At 42.0% G+C, this 20,404-nt stretch overlaps 1 protein-coding gene across 1 annotated transcript; it reads right to left on the reverse strand.

The window, feature by feature from the left end:
- Positions 1 to 1,948: 1,948 nt before the first annotated feature.
- On the reverse strand, positions 1,949 to 13,285 carry PYROXD1 (pyridine nucleotide-disulphide oxidoreductase domain 1). The gene is made up of 12 exons (XM_054281830.1): positions 13,205 to 13,285; positions 11,735 to 11,815; positions 10,267 to 10,386; positions 9,044 to 9,172; positions 8,165 to 8,238; positions 7,412 to 7,572; positions 6,694 to 6,794; positions 5,725 to 5,854; positions 4,809 to 4,921; positions 3,610 to 3,732; positions 2,803 to 2,940; positions 1,949 to 2,405 (listed from the first exon to the last, which is right to left on the reverse strand). The coding sequence occupies exons 1-12, from the start codon at positions 13,283 to 13,285 to the stop codon at positions 2,157 to 2,159; spliced, it is 1,500 nt and encodes a 499-aa protein (XP_054137805.1). The 3' UTR covers positions 1,949 to 2,156.
- Between the last annotated feature and the right edge of the window lie 7,119 nt (positions 13,286 to 20,404).

Here is a 20,404-nt window from a genome sequence, read left to right on the forward strand (position 1 = left end):
GAATGTGATGGAGCACATGTATATATGCATAAATATGTGTATGTGTGTATATGTGTATGCATGTACATCATAAATATCATAATCTCATAAATATCTTCCCTCTTGTGTGGGAACATGGAAAAGGAAAGCAATGTTAGAATTTTCACTGAACTCTATAATCTTACAGATCAAACCATCTCAGTCTTCAAAAGGAAGCAGAGAAAATGCCCAGGGTGGATCAAAGACTGTCCAAGATTCAGGGGTGAATCAATCACAGGAACATAAAGGGCCCAGCTAGTCCTAACTTAAAAGCAAAGAAGCCTCGGCTTCAGGCAGGTGCACATGACCAACCAGTAGTTATTGACTGAGTGTCACAGGCTACATTTAGGATCTAATCACGGTTGCTGCTCCATGGACAGTGCAGTGTGTAAGTTCAGTTTGTGCTTTAGTATTGGTATTTTTATTTTTATTTAATAAACGCTGAACAGGGAACAAATATCTTTAAAAAGTGTCAAATCTAGAAGGCTAATAGAAGAGGAAAGCATGTTTCTTATCAAAATAATGACCATGTGGCCTTTTTAACTCTTTTGCAAGTGTAGTATATAGTAACACTGTGGCAGGTTCATGCAGTCTGGAAAGGACTGATAGAGGTGCAGAGATTTCCAGGCTTCCTTCCTGTGGGAGACTCCACCCACTGCTCCCCTGAGAGTCCTCATGAGGTTTCTCTCCTTTGCAGCACAGGACTTGGCGGTCTTAGCTCAGCACGAAGACCCTGTCAGCTCCTGTTCTTCTGCCTCCTGTGCAGGTGACTCTCCTCTTCACCAGTGACCCCACTGCAGCCAGGGCACTGCTGTCACCAGCCCCAGGGAGTGACATCAGACAGCTGGAGACAGAGATGCTCCAGCATCCTTCCTCTGGAGCCCTGGCTGGCTCAGAGCTGCTGCTGTGCCAGGGCTGGCTGTTCCAGCCCACGTGGGCACTGCCACCTCTGCAGTTCTGAGTAGGGACATGTGTCCCTACACCCACTGTGGCACGTGGGAGTGAAATACTGTATGTATTTATGAGTGATTATGTGTATTTATTCTTTTGAAATATGGCTGTTGCTCTTCAAATTGGACTTCTCTGGGTTATTATTCAAATAGAAATTTATGACTTCTGTGCTTGGCAGAAGTACCTCAATTGAAGTTTACAAACAAGACAACCTGCCAGCCTAGGAAACATTCAACAGCTACTGCAAGCCTTCTCAGGCACATATGCCGACTGCTAGATTCAATTTTGTTTTCTTACTTTTAACATCTTAGCAGTCAAAGATCAGAAAGGCATGTTCAGTTTCATTAATAAATGCAAGTTCTGGTGGTTGCATTTTAGTTCTTCTCCCTTACACTTAGAACAAATATAAAAATAATATCATTAAGAACATGCTCTTCATCTTTATTTTTCTGTAAAATTGTGACAGTGAATAAAGCCTATAGTCGTTCACCCATCCTTTAGCTGAGACCTTCACCAAAAATTGAAAATTTAGTTAAAAACAGTCAGTCATTCTCCTAAAAAAAATTAAGTGATTTGTCTGGGACAAGTCTCAATATGTACTGCCAGCTTTGTATTGAGTACAATAAATTGTCCCAAATTTGATCCAAAATAAATAGGAACTCTCAGGCAGCAACTGTAGAACAAAATCAAAAGCCAGGATGAAACCACTGCTGTCCAGGGCTGGCACTATCCAGTACAGTGCAGCTCCACCCCAACACCTGCACAGCTGAAGGGACAAACAGTTCAAAGGCTGCTCTCAGCTGACATCTCATCCTGGCTTTCATTGTGCAAAGCCTTTGTTCTGTACTTAACTGAGTAGAAAATACATTTATTTCAGAAGTAAACTTATGGGGGAAAAGAAAAAGGGAAAAAAAAAATGGAGTAAGGCCATGTATTTGCAACCTGCATTCCAGTTAGCAAGAGCTCTGAGCAGCCTGTGCCCTGAAACTGTTCTCTGTTCATATGAGCCAGCACAACAGAGATTGCACCATTAGCTGGCACCTGTGGCAGTAACCAGTCAGTATTTTAGCAAGATCAACCCAAAATCTTAATTGAGGATTGCATTTATCCCCAGTCCTGAGAAAACGGTTTTCTAAGATGTATGACTTGCTCTCAAAGCTTCATACAAAATGGGAATGGGGTATTGTTCAATCAAAATAATCTTCTATGTCAATATCTGGATTTAGGAGATCTTCACCATAGGCTGAAAGATCCATTTGATTTAAAATTAAGTTTTCAAAGGTTTCTTCCAAGTCCGTTTCACCGATGAGCACAGCTCCCATCATTCGGCCGTTCTGCATCACCACTTTGATGTACTCGTGGCCCTTGGTACACCTCAGCATCAGCTCGTGCTCTGAGCCCAGGCCCTGAGCGTTGTACTTCCCCAAAACCACCACCTAGGAGAAGGAGAAGGGAAAAGCTCTCATAACAACACTGCAGCGGCTTTTAGCATGTCTGCTGCTAACAGTTCTCGGCCTCAAAAGGGATGCAAACAGGGAAATATGCATCCCTAGGGTCCCTCCCCCATCACTGGCTTGCAAACACACAATGGACTCAAAAATCTTCCCCTTGAAATATCACACACATTAGCACAAATACACACAATGGACTGAAAAATCTTCCCCATGAAATACCGTATACATTAGCACAAAATGAGAAAACCTAAGCTAGGATTAATTACTATAGAAAGAAACCTGCTTCTTCAATATTAATGCATCTGCTCACTGTCAGCAAGTGAATATAAGCAAGCAGTATGTGTTACTCAGTGGTTTACAACTATCAGACTGTACTGACCTTGTAATTGAAAAATTTTGTAATGTGAGCAAATAGTTCAAAGCTGAAATCCATATCAATAGACTCCCCTAAAGCTTCTGCTGCCATGCACTTTGCTGCATACCATCCCATCTGCCGAGCCTGGGTCCACAGCCTCATCTGCAAGAGAAAATTGGGAAGACTGAAGTCATGAGGCCATCCCTGTGCCATGAGCACACTCTCTGCAGTGAGTACTCAAAGCACACTCACTGCTGTTCACACTCAGGGGGGCTGGCCAGCTCATTTCCAGCCACCTCCACAGAACTCAGCCACCAAACCCCCAGGATTACCCACTGTGGGGTGTCACTCACTCAGGGTCAGCAAATGTGGTGGTGTTTGAAGGTCCCCAGGATGAGGGAAGACATGAGAATCTTGACTCCATGTTTCAGAAGGCTGAGTTACTATTTTATGACATATATTGTATTAAAAGAAAATGACGTACTAAAACTGTACTACAGAATAGAAGAAAGGAGACATCAGAAAGCTAGAAAGGAATGAATAATAAAATCTCGTGACAGACTTGGTGTCTGACACAGCTGGCTGCCATTGGCCATTAATTAGAAACAATTCACATGCGACTAATCAAAGATGCACCTGTTGTTGGTAAAGCATCTCCAGACCACATTCCACAGCCCTCAGATAGTTATTGTTTATATTTTTTTTCTGAGGCTTCTCAGGAGAAAAATCCTAGCGAAGGAGTTGTTCAGAAAATCCGTCAGTGACAATCCACTGTTAACCTGTCCCTCCTTGGTGTGAGCACTGGTGTGTAACTCCTGTGCCAGGACATACCTGGTGCCACACAGGGCTGGGCTCCCAGGCTGCTGTGCAGATATCCCCAGCTGCAAACACATCTGGCAGTGACGTGTGCATGTGCTTGTCCACCTTCAGTCCTCCATCCTCTCCCACAGCAAACTGAAGGGGTTCACACATCAGCAATGGAACCAGGCACCCAACTCCCTCCCCCTTAACAATCAGCTGTTCCTTTATTATTTACCATGAGACTGTGCTGAGTGGCAAGAGCTCCATGGAAAATACAAAGCATTACTGTTATTATTATTTCTAGAGCACAGCACAGGTTTTAAAGAACTATTACTGATACCTAGGCAGGGAAGTCACAGAGCTTGCCAAATTCCAAATCACACTGTGTGTTTGTTATAGGGACACCCAGTCTTAAGACATCACTTTGTATTTTTGTCAAGGCAAGAAAGTATCATTGCAAAAACTTAATTCCTGATCTAAGCTTATAGCATAGGCATGGAAATACGTCATGGCTCAACATCAGATCTATGTTTTCAGCATTTCCTTCTTTAACCAGAGCACAGCCTTTTACCTCATATTAAGATGACACCACTTAACCCAAATACCACAACATCCTGGTTTTGTTTGGGATCATTTTTTAGTAGTAGCTTGTATGGGGCTATTTGTTGGATTTGTGATCAGTGCTAATAACTCAGGGATGTTTTAGTTGTTGCTGAGCAGGCACTGAACACAGAAGCAAAATGATCCTGAGGTGTGGAAATTCACATGGCAGTTATGAACTCCAGAATTACCATCCACATTTGGGTGCTGACTTCCATCAATGAACATGAGCACTGTGACAGCTCAGTGTCCCAGATGGAAAGTACTGGAAATAGTTGCTTCCTTTCCAGGAGCAAATGTCAAGATTAATAAGGTAAGACTATGGTACAGAACCAACATGGAAATTATTCTAAATTTCTGCCACATTAGCCAATTATACACATGATTTTTTCTCTTTGGTTAGGCTTAACACTGCGTATGTACTATATATAAACACCTGAGGAGCAACATAATAAACCAAGTCCACAAATCAAATACACTTGTATCATGTTGGATATCTCAGTATCAACACACCCTGCCTTATTTTGAGATGGTACACAGTATTTAAATCTTTGGCAATCCATGTCAGAACAGAAGCATAAACCAGCTGAAAAGGTTTCTTTAACCTTACTTGAAATCAGTATACTTACATTATTGCCATCAAGAAATGGTTCAACATTTGGCACAACTCCAGTTGCACTGACAATGAAATTGCATCCATAAATTTTTCCATTAGTTAATTCCACATATACAGGCCACAGCACTGAAAAATGAGAAAACTTTGCCCTGAGAATGTAACCAACAGAAGTTATTTTATTAATTATGTCTTATGATAAGATATGAATGAAAATAAAACCATAAAACCTTTGAGGTAACTGAATAAGTAAAGAAAGGTTAAAATTGAAAAGAAAAAGGAAAAACTATCAGAGATTACCTGTAACTTTTCTTACCATTGCTCAGAACTAGAGAAAAAAACTATTTTGGATCTCAGCTCCAACTCCTACCAATAACTTCCTTCAGAATTTTCCTAAATTAAAGCCCTCTGTGTCCTGTGGGATGTTCTCTCAAGTATGCAATTGCCAAATATTCTTTTATGTAGAAATTTACAGATGCACAGAAATGCCTCAAAAGCAAAAAGAACAGCACGGACTTGACTTGTGCTGAAAGTAACTGATTACTAAAACAGTATTAAAAATATTCATTTTAATTAGGAGGAAATTATAGGCATAATTATTCATTTTTTAAAAAGGGATATTTTCCTCTACTTGGAAGGTTTACTTCAGTTTGATACAAAATGTTCGTGGTTTTTTTCCTCATGTTTTAACTTAACTATTAAAATATTTAATGGATTGTGTTAGGATGGAATATTCTGCACACATGATTTTGGTTACTTTGTGGAAAAAAGCATCTGACCCACAAGATTTTATAATTTAATTGCAGCCCATAAATTTGATTACTGTAAACTGCTAGACCTCAAATTATAGAGAAAAAAAGATTTATTTTTCAAACAGCAAACGTGCTCCAGCACAGATTTACCTTCACGGTCTTACCAGCACTGGCACTCACCCTCATCTGCCTCTACATTTTTCTCTCCTTTAGGAAAAGTCAAGGAAGTCTGCTGCAGTTGGATAAATTCTTGCTGTAAGAGAATTTTCTTTACTTCACACAGTATTTCAATATGTACTTTGTGAGAAAACTAAAAAAAAAAAAAGAAACAGAATTATAAACATAATGATTAGTGATCACAAGATTGATAATAGCAAGGACATCTTCACCTAAATTGATATTACTGAAGTGGAAAACCACCCACCATATATCCCAGCCCACTACCTGGATTCCCACACTTTCCTCCTTTTGGCACAGCTCTAACCATAGCCAGTGGCAATTTAGCTGCTTTTTCAGCAGGTAGCTCATGTTCCTTTAAAGTTCACAACAATTAGATTTTTCTGGCATGCCTGAAAACATATTCAGGTTCCCCTAAGCTTGCAGGAAGAGAGTTCAAACCTTATCAGAACGGAATAAAGTAAACTCATTTTTCTGTCTTTCAGGATTGCAAATCCTTTATTTTTCTATCGTTCATTAAATTTTGGTAACAATAATAAGTTTATATTCTAAACACAGTAAAAAGAAAAAAATACTCTGTACCATCAACCCACATTTCAACCATATTCTGAGCTCAAGCCAGAAGTTGGGAAGTTACCTGTTTCTCTAAATTGTTTGGTGAATTTGGGCCTTTTTTTATTCTCCACTACACAAATATAGTTCCACAGCCTTCAACAGCCAAACCACCACTGATTAAGCTGCTAAATATCCTAAACATCCTTTAGCTGGTCTTTGACTGATCACTCTTGATTTTATAAATCAAGAGGTCATTTTACAAATGCAGAAAAGATGCAAACAAATAACAGCTCAGGAATTCATAAATTAAAAAAAAATGAAATGTGAGGATTTTTGCTTTATTGCAAACATGGAACTCTTCCCTGTGCTCATGCCCACAACACCCAAATAAATCTGGCAGCAAGGTTATGCCCCTACCTCCTTAGTGCCTTTAAGGTGTAAGCCCTCGTGCCAGTCAGGGCCCAAGGCACTGCCCAGCTTGTCAGATGCTCCTGGAGGCCTTCCTTTCTCCTCACTTCCTGAAGCAAAGACATGGAGTATATCAGATTTAGTGTGCAACTTTCCTTGTCCTCAGAATTCAGAACAAGCATTCTCAATTAACAGAAAAACACCATCTGGGGTAATATCCTTATTCTTCCTGCCTGATGTCTAGAACCATGCTCTTCTTTTTGTCCTGACTTTGGCCCTACATATGTTTGTGTGATGTTTCTTCATGCAGTGCCAATTGTTGTTTCTGAGACTGCACTTTCCCTCCACCTGTAATAATGTTCTGTGTGGTTTCACCTGCCCCTCCAATATCTCATTATGTGACAGCTCCTCCCTATAGAATGGTGAGTTCACATCAAAACATTACAGAAAATAGAACAAGTTCTTCAGCAGAAGGAATACAGGGAATTTATGTAAATTTGGCACAATGGTAAGCCCTTTTTTACAGCTCACAAGAAGCTGTATTACATTCTGTCTACATAAATGTGGGATGGGTTTTTATGTTGCATTTTTAGTATCAGTTTTTGAAGAAGGAAATGTCATGAATGATAACAGTAAGGCTTACTCCAAGCTGCTAAACTGACTGATTTTAAGACTATCTTCAATATGAAATGCTGCTGCTGCAGTGTCAGGAAGCTGAACCCCATACCTTCCACTGTGTACTTGGTTCTTTTACACTCGATGGGACTCTCTTGGCTTTCAGCAGTGAGCTTGGGAAGGAGGAATTCAGCTGCTCCTGCATCAAAGAAAGTGTTCCCAATGGCTTTGTCTTTGATAGCCCAGATTACTTCACAGCCTTGAACTTCATACCTGTGGGCATTTCAACAAGGGATAAAGTGACAGACTGCCTGAAAAGGATCTTTTAGCAACACAAGCAGAAGTGTGTCAAGTTTCCTTCCAGAAGCCAGAACCAGGGGATCCAAGATTTTCCAATCTATCAAATCCACTTCTAAATATTTACATAAGGAACCCGTTAAAAATATCTCTTCAAGCTGACAAGTCATACTTCCTCACCAACACAACCCTGACTGAACTGGGGTAGGGGGCAGATCCAATTTATAATACTAATAATTAGTATTTCCTGCTCCCCATAATGAAAAACAAGTGCATTTCTGCCAGACTGCCACTGTTAAAAACAAGCATTTGGATATTGCTTCCAGTATGTGGAACATGAACTGAATATTCTTGATATCTGTGTCAAAGCTTCTTCTGGAGCTTTTCTGATTTTATGTATCAGTAAAAACCACTATGTTGCAAAAAAACCCCTCTGTGATCAGTTTTGCTACTAAATGCTCTAAGAGATAAAATTTTAAAAGTCAACCTTCTCCCAAAGTCATTTACACTAGATTTAGCATTGCATTGTTAAAGATTTTAATTGATTATGTATTTTTGGTTCACTTACACTAATTCAAGGGCAATCCCACCATTTCCTACCACCACTATTCTCTCAGCTTGAGCCAAATTCTTCTGAAAAGCCTGCATTAAGAAAGGAAAAATGTCAGTTAGAGCATGTTCCCTCCCACTGATCACCTATATCCTTCTCAGTATTTTCTTGCTCTTAGTCTTGATTTTCTCAGATTATTGATACACATCCAGCTAGGCTGAGACCTGTAACAGAAGCTGCTGTTGTAGCAATCAGCAATTCCAGTTTCACTTCAGATTCTTTGAAAATGTAACTCCTTTTTTTTATCCTCAAGGTCCAGCTTCATTTGATGAATGGCAGTTCCATTTTATGGAGCAGCAATGCTCCTCTATTTCTGAAGACCTGTAGCAGGAAGACATCAACTTTGCCTTCCAAGCTTAATTTTTAGTCTATTAAGTCATTTCTCAGGTGAAAACTTTTCCACATCTTTGACCATTTCTAACTCTTTTCTGTACAAAGAGGAGAAGCTACAGTAGAACTGCAAGAGAATAAACTTTTTCCTTCAGTAGCTTTCAACTGCATAAAGCAGCCCTTTGTACCAGGAACCACACATATCTTCCCAAGGAAATTTCTTTATATTTTCCAATTGGATTCTTCCTGGAGGGTGAAAAAAATATTGTTTATTCCATATTATCATGTTAGAAATAATGTGTATGAGCTATCTATAAACTTAACAAATCGGTGGCTAATAAATTCAGTGGCATTATAAGGCTGTTTTCCTGCTAGTGAAAATGTTCCTAATTAAGAATATATAATAGCAAACATTTTCTGTTTCTCCATTTCACTCCACAAGAATTCTGGTATTTTGCACCAGATGCAGGAATACATTGCACATTTTGAAGTCCCAAACACATTTACCTGTGCACTGTCAGTGTCCCGGATTCCTAACACATATGGGTTCCCTTCAACAATTAATTTTGGTTTGGCTCCAGCACACAGACAAAGCTTTTCATAGATGTATTCTTTCCCATCTTCAGTGTAAATTTTCTGTTATCAATGAAGAGAAAAGAAAAATCAAAAAGAAGACATCTAAGAGACATCTTCCCTTAATGTCACAGTAATTTACAGATATGAAAAGCTGTAAGGGGCTTCTGAAGGAACAAGGCTCCATACTCTTCCTCACTGTGTGTCATTACTGCCATCACACTCACCACAAATAAGTGACCAATAAAGTGGGAATTGCACACAGTGCACTCGAAGCAAGATCAACCACTTGGTGGCACTTGGTACTCACTGGCTGTGCCAAAAGAGTTCTGTGTTTTCTATGTGACAAATGTCCCTCAGGCCCCAGGAACAGAACCATGCACTGCTGGACATCAGCAATCGAGCATCTCATTCAAACATTTCAACAGCAGTACCTCTGAGTTAAACAGGCACAGGATAGGACACAGTTCAGAAATACTGCAAACCTGTTCTTTGCTGGAGAAAAAGTGGAGGCACTCAACAAGCTATGTCATTCTGAGAAAGAAGACCTTAAATTTTAACATTATTTGTTGTTCTACAAACTAGAAGCTGCATAGTTTAAAGTGATTTTGGGCAAAAGAGCTTTCAAGTCCACATAGATTAATTATTTACATCCACCAAGACCAATATTAAAACACTATCCTAGAAATTATGTAAGAAAAGCATCGCATTCAGACTGTTAGCAGAATCCACCTGGAATTACACCTCCAAACCTTAAAAGTCAGCAAAACCAGTTTGGGATGTGAATGTGAGTTTCTCATACATGCTGGAATGAAAATAACATGTTGGCACAGAGCTAACAAGGCTGTGTACATGCTGCCCATTGTTCATATTTGCAATGTATTTCCTGCTAAACAGAAGGAAGAAAAGGTGGAAATGATGGTTCTTTCAAGATTTATTTTGTCCTCTGTATCTATTTCTACTTAAAAAACTGTGTTAAGCAGTGAGTGAAATCAGAATTAGGAAGTATTTTCTTGTAATTTTGGTAACTTAATCAATTCAATAACCAAAATGTTCTTGAACAAAATTTTTCACCCAAAACATTCAGCTAGTTCTTAAATTACTTTTTATATACATAATTTGAAAGAAAACAAATAAAAAAGAAAACCTTCGCTTACATGTTCATCACTTTTCAGCTGTTTCACTCCAGACTGTATAACTCTAATATTGGGATATCGTTTTTCTAATAGGGAACTTGGTTGCTCTTCAACATCAAATTCCTCAAGTGTTTTGGAGACCTGTAGGAGAAAGAGAAGTATTTAAAAATGAGGATCATTTACCCATCTCTTCTTCTAAAGCTTTTGACAGAAGGTGTTGTGTTCATTTATAATAAAAAAGTCACAACATAAAGCCCATATGGTCTGAAAATGGGTTACCATGTAACTGCTAAAAGTTTCTTTTTCCGTACAGAATCTTTTCATGCCTGCTCCTGGTTGAAGAGTCCAAGTACTACATGTTAATCCTAAAGACAGAGATTAAGCAAAAATGGAAAAGAAAACCCTGGCAGTTGCTCTAACTGGTACAATGTTTTATTCCATAAAGAAGTTGTTAACACTGCTTTTTCATTTATGTGATGTAGTGTTTAAAATCCTGGGTTTTCTTTTTGTAACTTTGCTAAAATAGCTCATCCAGAGCCACTAGCTGATATTTCAGAGACCTCGGGGGAAATGGAAAACATCAAATACAAAACAAACAGAAACAAAATAAAAACCCCAAAGAGGCAAGCCAAAACTTGAAAAACATTCAAATAAGTGATGACAATTTTGTGCCTTTTTCCAAAAGAGTGGCTGCATGGAAACATCCAGGCCTGCTACTTTATTGAGTATTTAAGTTTGGAACACAGCTAGGAACCAGAAGCCACACCATGCTTCCAATTCAGAGAGAAATTAAGATGCTCATATCCAAATCTCAGATTCTGCTGCCTTCCAATAGTGCTCAGCTATTCCCTTATTCTTCAGCTATGTAAATTTCCAGTGATGTGAATTACAGACTTTACATCTCTGCACTGTGCAGATGTCTTTGCTGGACACTCAGCACTTTCAGAAAGCATTCTGTACTTGGGCGTTAGTTTCAGAGAGAGCTCTCAGACTTAGCCTCATTCCCTACTAGGCATAAATCTGAATTCATGCATACATTTGATTTTCTTTTTCAAACCAGCAGGAAAGATGTCACTGAATAAGCAGCTGCTGGAGTAGACAAAGCCCAAAGCAATTCCCTAGAAGGTTATCCCTTTTTTTGCTGTTTCTGCCCCAAATTCAAACATGAGCAAGACTATGATACCATTCTAGTGCTTCTAAGAAGTCACTCACTAAAAAAATAAATAAATTAAATAAAATAAAGTTTCAGTAACTCTGAACACACTTCAGTCCTGTAAGTACCTGGTTTAACCTTTGCCTGAATGGTGTGAATATATTCACAATGACTGATCATTGTAAAATAGCCTGTCAGTCTTACTGACACTACTGCAATCACACAAATATGAAAACAGGCTCTAAGTCATGAGCATCTTTACCACTGGGTTCTAAATTATCTGCACAAACAAACTTGGAACATGTCTCACTATAAGAAAAATGAAGTCTCTCTTACCTGCTTGAAATTAGTTATAGCTTTGATAACTGGGGAGGCTGTCACTAAAAAAATGTCTTCTGATGGGAATTCTGCAGCCAGCTTGTAAAGAAACAGAAACCACAATAAGAGTCATCATCAGACTTAAACACAATAAAACTACTGGTGAAAAAATCATATGTTAATACATTACTTTGGTTTAGTAGAATCATTGAAAAAACACTACTTGAGGATAACAGAAGGATAAGGGCTGAAGAGGATTTGGAGACAACATTTATTTCAATCACACATAAATATATCTTCAAGAACTGCAGCCACAGTGTAAGGGACTATTGTCACAATATTCCAAAGGCCATCTGATGCTCAGACTGTGATCATGGGATCTCTGGACACACCCACTTGGTGGATACACATTTTTTTACTGCTCAGCAGTGACTAATTGCTTACAGGTTTCATTTGCACAGAGGAAATGCTGATTCCTCCTGCATATTTTGTACCCCATTTATAAACTGATCATCTTCAGGGTGCTACTAAGCAATGCAAGACTTAAAAAGCCCCAAGCCAAAGGGAAGAACTCCCATTTTAAATGTGCCTTGCTCAGCAAGGTGACACAGACCAAGACAAGTGGTGCTGTTGGGGGGAAGATGCCAAGCAGAGCGACCCTGAGAACACTGCCTCCAAAACATGTGTGCTGCTCTGCAGCCCTAAGAGATAAAATATTCCTCATCCATCTAATACCCACATAATTTCCTTCTACAGGTGCAAAATTACCTCCAGTTACTATTACTTTAAAACCATCAAATCCTTGAGACCAAGTGACAGATTAATTTATTTTTAGAGCTCGGGCTCACAGAGAGGTGGATGAGGTACACAGCTCTAAAACAGAGCCTATAAAAACTGAGCAGTGTTAATTAAAAGGAGCACATCCCAGCAGCCTCCAGCTGGGCTGCAGCACAGTCCCTTAGAGTAATTCCTGCAGGGATCCCGAATCCCTGAGCTCTGGGCCAGGGCACAGAGAGCCAGCTCTCTGCAGTGATGAATAACTCACTCTCTTTACAAAGGGCTTCATAAACTGCTTCAAAATAACCTTATCAGCTCTGAACCTCTGGGGAGGTATCTGTACACAGATAAACATCCTTATATTGCAATACTGCTGCCCTGGGGCTGCGCTTGGCTCGTGTTTTCTCCAGGGAAACACAAAAAAATTTATTAAAATTATGTTTAAGAAACGGGGAGGTCGGAGTACGGAACTACTGAACACATGCGAATATTTGTGCAACTACAGCGCAGATCTGTTTCCATAGCCGTGTCCCGCGGGGTTCATCTCTCTAAGTCAGCGCCAGCCGCTCTCACCGGGCAGGCGGCAGCTCCGGGCCGCTAAGGGCCGGGCACACCGGGGCTCCCCGGGCTGACGCAGCTCCCCGCATCCCCGGGGACAATTCCCGGCTGGCGGGGAGCGGGGGAAGGGGAGGGAGAGCCCGGCCCCGTTACCTTCTCGGCGCAGGTGACCCCCGCGATGCCGCCGCCCACCACGGCGAAGCGGCCGCGCACCGCGCCGCCCGGCCCCGCCATCGCCCCGCCCGGCATGGCCCGACCCGGCCCCGCTGCACCGCCCCCGGCCTACGGAGCGCGGGAGCGCCACACCTTCCTCTGCTCCGCGGACACGGGCGGTCCCGTGTGCAGCCGCCTCGCAGCGGCTTTTCCCCGCCCGTTCGGTATCTCTGTACCGTGTGGGTGCTGTCTGTGTACGGGGATCAGGCCCCGTCTTGGGCACCCACTCCGGGATCGAGCCGTAATTCTTTCCAGGTTTCCCCCCACCACCCATTCCGTGTTCCGGTGAAGTCCGGTCCGGGTTTTCCCCCATTCCATATTCTGGCGAAATCCAGTCCAGGTTTTCCCCCATTCCCTACTCCAGACAATCCAGTCCGGGTTTTCCCTCACACCATACCCCAGATCCGATGCCAGCACTCTCTGTACCAGCAACCCCCCATGTAAACCCGTATCAATGCCACATAAACCTCTGCATCAATTCCATATCAAGCCCTATCAATTCCGCTTTTCCTCATCCCCACATTTTTCCATATTTGCCAGCTTCACATGTAATATGAACAGCAGCAAGGTGTGCTCAGTTTATTAAGAATTAGAGTGGGATTGAGTGAAATTCCTGCAAAAATCAGTGTCCAGGGCAGCCCCAGGTGTGGTCAGTGAGGATGAGGAGGGTCAGGGGAAGGAAAATCTGTCTTTTTCCTGATTTAGGGGTATCAGCTGATGGGGGATTGTTATTTTCTAGTTTAAAGGGAAGGGGAGAACCTTTATGATGCCATTTTATGGGCTTGAATTGAGGGCAAACTCCCCATTTTCATCACCAGAACCCAGGACATTGCTGTGGCTGCCCTGGAGGACTCCAGACCCTGGCAGGGGCTCAGAGACCTTGGCACAGAGTCACAAACACCTGTGCCTCTAATTTTAGTCCATGGAAACAATTCCCAACTTTGTGTGAAGAGTTACAAGCCACAAGGGCTTGAGTAGAATGACAGTGAATTTATCCCAGGGTGAAAAAGTAGAATTTTGGGGATTTAGAATGGGGGTTCAGGAGGCAAGATGGAGAAATCTGGGCATGTCCAGTCGCTCTCCTTCTTGTCCTCCATCTTCTACTGTGATGGTGGCACTTTTGGATTGGTTTAGAGTAGAGACAGCCTGTCTAACATAGGGGATAGGTATTGGAAATTACTGTAAATAATGTACACACAGATTTTAGTACAAAAAGCCAACACCACCCTAAGGGCAGGGACTGTGCCACAACCCAACCTCAGCAGGACAGAGAAAGAATGGAAGAGATAAGAGAAAATAAACAACCCTGAAAAGCAGAACCAAGCAATCTCTACTTCTTCTTCTGTCACTGGACTGGGAGGAAAAAAAAGACTTTTAATACCTCAGGAGCTATTTCAACCCCAGAAACCAGAGAGGCAAGAAAAGGTGTGGTACCAGAGACACAGCAGGAGCAGAGGAGTCAAGAGGAAGACTTGCATGGTGCTTGTGAAAGGATAAAAGCCCACAGACCTTTGTTTGGGGTCCCTCCTCAGAGACAGGCATTACTACCCCCTGATGCAGGCACTATCCTGCCTCCCTGAGTGCTCCTTTGTCCTTTTATAGCTCTGGCCAGGTGTGAGGATTGCTTCAGAGAGCTTCAGCTGTTTCTGCATTACTGTGCTGTGAATAAATGGCCTAATGGAATGAGAGGCAGCTGAGACTCTGCTGAGGGAAACCTCAGCTTGAACTGTCACCAGACCCACTGCAAACTAGTTGAGTAAGACTCCTTAACACCAGTTTAGAGCTAAGAAGGACATCATTTATTCAGGTTACAGGGGTGATAACTGCTAACTTTGTGTGCACACACGATCTTACAGCTGTGTTGCTGGCACGTTACAATTTGGATGTGTTACATGCATGTTACCATTTGGCCATTACCATAAAACCTCCCCAGGTTCCCAAACTCAGTCCTTGCTTTGGCTATTGCTGCATTCCTGAGCCAGATGTCTTCCCCTTCTCTTCCAGTTGTCCTTTCTGGCAGAGCAGATTTTGCATGCTTTATTTCTCAGCTGAAAGTTCACAGGCACAGGAGAAATTGAGTGAAGCCTCATGGCACCAACTCCCCCCTTTGAACCTTCTCTACTTTGGCAAGATGATTTGGTAAGTTTCAATTCAATTTCTATCTACAATCCTACTCACTCTTGCAAGACCACAAATGAGTGTTTTGTAAACATGAGCAATAGCAAGACCAATAATTACTACATTTATAACTAGAATTACAAGGGTTTCCAGTATTTTAGCCAGCCATCCCCCTATTCCTTGGGGAATTTTATTGAACCAATTAGTTTCAGAGTCCTTGTGGATAGCATTGCTGTCTTCAGCAACTTGCCACATTTTGTTAAGTTGTTTTTGGAGATCTTTTATGTTTGGGATGTGTACACAATAGTGTTCTCTGTCCAGTTTTAAATATCCACAAAGCCCTTGTTCTTTGGTCAGCAATAAATCTAAGACCAGTCTGTTTTGTAATGTCACTTCAATGTTTGCTTATTTATAATTTGAAATCCCCTTTCAGTAGCTTCAGATTGTTAGATAATCTAACTTGGCAAGTAAAGAAACTAAGTTCTATCTTTCAGATAGAAAAATGGCTCCTGGTAAGAGAAAACTCAGCAGGGCCCATTCAAACATTGTGGAAGCTGAAGGTCCTGTCCATTCATTGGTCCTGCTTTACCCTACCCCAATACTTGGCTTTTATGGGGCTTCTTTCCCAAGATGGGTATAAGGTCAATAATCTTAAGGTAACTTGTCAGGTGTGGGGCCAAACAGTGGTCAGGTGGATCAATATCCTCTGGGGTACCCAAACAGTGTAACCTGGGGAGGGAACTGCCAGGGACCTGACACAATTTAAGGGCTGGTTCCTGCAGTTTAGAACTAATTTGGCCATCCAGCCTGTGGTGCTGGACTGACTTTCATTGTCCTGTTTTTCTCCATACCTCCACTGACCCTTACTGGGGTGATTAATAGGTGTGATTTCCCAATCTAGGCACCATACTGCCTCCCCTAAGTGCTCCCATTGTCCTTTTAAGGGCTTTGTCCAGGTGTGAGGATTGCTTCAGAGAGCTTGACACTCTGGGAAGCCTGAGACATTTTGGGATGTTTCATAATTTAACATAAATCTATCGGCCTGGCTGCTTGGCCTCCAGAAGCTGCTACAGCAAATCCTAAAAAATGTTGGATGAGACTGTGGGACCCTGTTGGACACTCCTTACCCCTTTGCCTTATTTTCCTCCAAGCTATCAGATCTTTAAGAATACAATCTCTTTGTCACCTGCACCTCTGCTTCTCATCCAGCTAGTGGGTGACATTTGCCTTTGCTATCACCTTAGCCAGATTGTTATATTGAATCACCATTGACAGATCTATAAGGACAATTCCCCAAGGAATGTGTTCCCCTGCTGAATGGGGCAGAGGAGGCAGGCTCCAATGCTGGACAGATTGCACACTTTACCAAACCCCTGGGTTAAAGTCAATATTCAATTTTCTTCAACACCCCCACCTAAAGATAATGTGATTCCCATAAGTTTTAGATGTCACTGTACATTTCACTGCTCATTTACAGATGTTTCAGGATTTTCAGCTGCAGGGGTCTGGTGTTTTCCACTGGCCACTCTGAGTCAGGAGCCCTCTTAATTCAGGTATAATATATACAAGGAGTTAATTCCTTTCACTTTCACAGCTGTTCTTGTAGTCCACAGAACCAGGTAAGGTCCTTTCCATGCTCCTGAAGTGGCTCCAGTTTCCAGGTCCTGATGTGTATGTGATCCCCAGGCTGGAATGAATGAACTGGGGTGTCCAGGGCAACAGGTTCTGAGGGAATGATAAACTTTTTTAGCTCGTTCAAGGATTTCCCTAATGAAATTAATTATTGTTCCATTTCCTGACTTCTAGTCTCTGTCTTGGACCCAGGGAAGGTTGCAACAGAATACAGACCCCAAATATCAACTCATATAGTCTCACTTTCAGGTTAGTTTGGGGCTGTACTCTAACTTGTTACAAGGCTAGCGATAACACCCGTGGCCATTTCAAGAAAGTTTCCTGACATATTTTGCTAATTTGTCTTTTTTAGGGTTTGATTCATGTGCTCAGCCCTTCCACTGGACTGCAGTCTCCATGGAGGGTGTACATCCCAGTTTATACCCAACTCCTACTAAGCTGCTGAAGCACTTCAGATACAAAGTGGGGTTCCCTATCAGGTGACATCCCTGTAGGCACTCCAAACTGGGTATGACCTCTTTGTGGAGCACCTTGGTGACTTCCCTGGCCTTGTTGGTGCAGCAGGAGAAACTTTTATTGGGTGGCCAGAAGCTATCTACCAACACTAGGAGATACCTGTCTCCTTGTTGGTGTGGCAGCTCAGAAAAATCAGTTTGTAATCCTCTGGATTGTTTCCTCTTTTAGTGATCCCTGGAGGAGGTCCTTTTGAATTCAAACAATTATTTTGACATAGTGGGCATTTCTCTGTAATAGATCGGACAGTTTCTGTCATATGAGCACTCAGTATCTGAGTCTGCAGACTGATCACCACAGCATGGATTCCTTTGTGGGTCTGCTGGTGTTTGTCCTTTACAATTTGTAACATCAGCTGTGATGGAACTGTGACCTGGTTATTGGGAGTAACCAGTCACACATCCTCTTTATTCTGGGCTTTTAGGTAAGCAGCTAATTTTAAATCTGCCTGACTATACCCAGGGCTACCTTCTGGAAGTGAAATGGCTTTCTCAGGTCTAAATGGCTTTCTCAGGTATTTAATGCTAGGATGCCTTGTTGTGCAACCTCTCAAGCAGCTTTACCTGCAAGTCTATTTATTTCCCACACAAATTTGGGAATCCCCACACTGGCGTGCCCTGCAGTGTAGCATGGCCACTTTGGGCAGTTGGACAGCATCGAGAAGGAGCAGTAGTTCTTGTTTTTATTTAATTGGAGAGCCTTGTGCTGTTAATAGGCCTCTTTCCCTCCACATACCCCTCAGGCATGGCCAGTGCTAAAAGCATATTTCAAATTGGTCCATATGTTTGCTCTTGTTCCTGCTGCCACTCCCAAGGCTCTCTGCAGTGCTGTGGGTTCTGCCCTTTGTGCTGAGCTGTCCATGGGCAGCAGTGCAGCTTCTATTATTTAGGTTGATGCATTTTCTGCATAGCTGGCTTTTCACCTTCTTGCACAAGGCTACTTCTGTCTGAGAAGAACTCTGCTGGATCTCCGTTTTGTGCATTTTGTAGGTCTGGCCAACCAGCACAAACCTTCTCAATTTTCTGTAAGCAGTCATGGGTCAGTGGCTCTTCTCCTTGTGTTCAGGAATTGGACTGGGCTTACTGCTGTGGTTCCTTTAATTTCCACATTTTCTGCTCCATTAGAACAGTGTGATGCTTCAGCATTTGACTCAGGGAAAGCCAATGCCCCCCTTTTGTCGTCATGCAGCATTCAAACTGTGCACTAATGTCTTCTGTCCCAAATTCCTGGCCTCTTGGATGAGAAAAGTCTCAGCTATGGCTAACAGGCACCAGGGCCACCCATGGCTGACTTTTTCTAGTTGTTTCCAAAAGTGCCCCACGGGCCTCTTGAAGTCTCCTACCTTCTGAGCCAGAGCTCCAAGGGTGAGGGGCTGTTCTTCATGCACAAAAAATTCCAAGGGTTTGTTAAGTCTGGAAGTGCTAAGGCAGGTGCAGATATCAGGGCCAGCTTTGGGTTACAGAATGCATGTTCACCATCAACAGTTCTAATCAAAGGTCCTTCCAAGGCCTCCTTTAAAACCTCATATGATGGTTTGACCAAAATTCTGCAATTTGAGACCCACAATCTGCATCATGCAGCCACACCTGAGGATGCTGATAAATCCTGGGCAGTCCCAGGTTGGAGTACGTGGCACATGGCTTCTTCTCTGTCCATTCCCAACCTCCACTGTTCTGGTACTGATTCAAATCCTAGGCAGGTACCTTGCTGCCTCATGATTTAAGTATTTTCCTGAGACACTTGGTAACCTTCTTGGCCTAGGAAATTTAAAGCACTCACAGTCAATTCCATACATGTTTCATTAGGTTCAGTTGCTAGTAAGAGATCATCAGCATGCTGCAGGACCAACCCTTCTGGGTTCTCTTTTTTCCAGACCTATAATTCTTTTGCCAGCTGGTTCCCCAAAATCATTGCACTGTTTTATATCCTTGCAGTAACACAGTCCAGGTAAACTGAGTCTTCTGACCAGTTTGGGGGTTTTCCCATTCAAAGGCAAAAATGCCCTGACTTTGCTTATCAAGAGGTATGCAAAAGAAGGCATCCTTCATATCTATCACTTTAAACCACCAGTGATTTTCCCTGATATTTTCTTTTAGGCTCTTGATTTCCCTAATTTCAAAAGATGTGATTTTTGCCTTACTGGTCTTGATCCAGTTTTTAGGGTAACAATTATAGGCTGAGCTTGTTGGGAATAGCCTGGAGCTCCACTGGTTCAAACCAGGGATGTTACTGCATTTTCTCCTGCTTCTGGGTATTCCTCCAGAATTGTCTGATTCTAGTGTTCCCTGCAACATAAAAGTCCTTCCTTTGATGGCTTTAGTCTCAGGTACCAATAACTGATTTTTCCATCTTTACATACAATCTGAGCCTCCCAATTTACTAAACAGGTTTCTTCCTAAAAGAGGAACCAGACACTCAGGCATATATAAAAATCAGTGTATTATCCTCTGTTTTTTGAATTTAATGGGGTTAAAGAATGTTCATTTTTCTACTTCTCCTGTTGCACCAACAACACTTGCAGTTTCTTGGCTTATTTTCCCCTGGTTTGTATTTAATACCAAGTAAATGGGCAGAGTGTCTATTAAAAAGTCAATTTTCCACTTCCTCAGCTTTATTGTAACCAGGGATTCAGCTGTGGATTCTGTCCCTGGTTCCCTTCATCCCTGGAGCAGGGGTAGGTCTGTTCCCTCTGTCCCCATCTGCCTCTGGGGTCATTCCAGTTACCAATGCCCACACCATCTACAATCTGCACATTGATTCACTCCTGGGGACTCAAATCCCTCTGTTGACAAATGGAGGGACTGCCCACATGGAACAGAAAAAGGGGTGAAAAAATGCTAGATATTTAACTGTCCCCCCCCAGCAACAGAACAAAAC

This window comes from Melozone crissalis, unplaced genomic scaffold (genome assembly GCF_028551555.1).
Source record: "Melozone crissalis strain CALT ecotype California unplaced genomic scaffold, PUWL_Pcris_2 ptg000033l_1, whole genome shotgun sequence".
NCBI classification, from domain to species: Eukaryota; Metazoa; Chordata; class Aves; order Passeriformes; family Passerellidae; genus Melozone; species Melozone crissalis.

Bases quoted from the DNA above. Each gene is read 5' to 3' on its own strand.
- PYROXD1 (XM_054281830.1), bottom strand. From the start codon at position 13,285: ATGGCGGGGCCGGGCGGCGCGGTGCGCGGCCGCTTCGCCGTGGTGGGC. The intron at 4,922-5,724 runs GTGAGTGCCAGT...CTCATTTTTCAG, and splicing joins AAATGTAGAGGCAGATGAGG to TGCTGTGGCCTGTATATGTG. The intron at 2,406-2,802 runs GTCAGTACAGTC...TCCTTCTCCTAG, and splicing joins CAAAATTTTTCAATTACAAG to GTGGTGGTTTTGGGGAAGTA.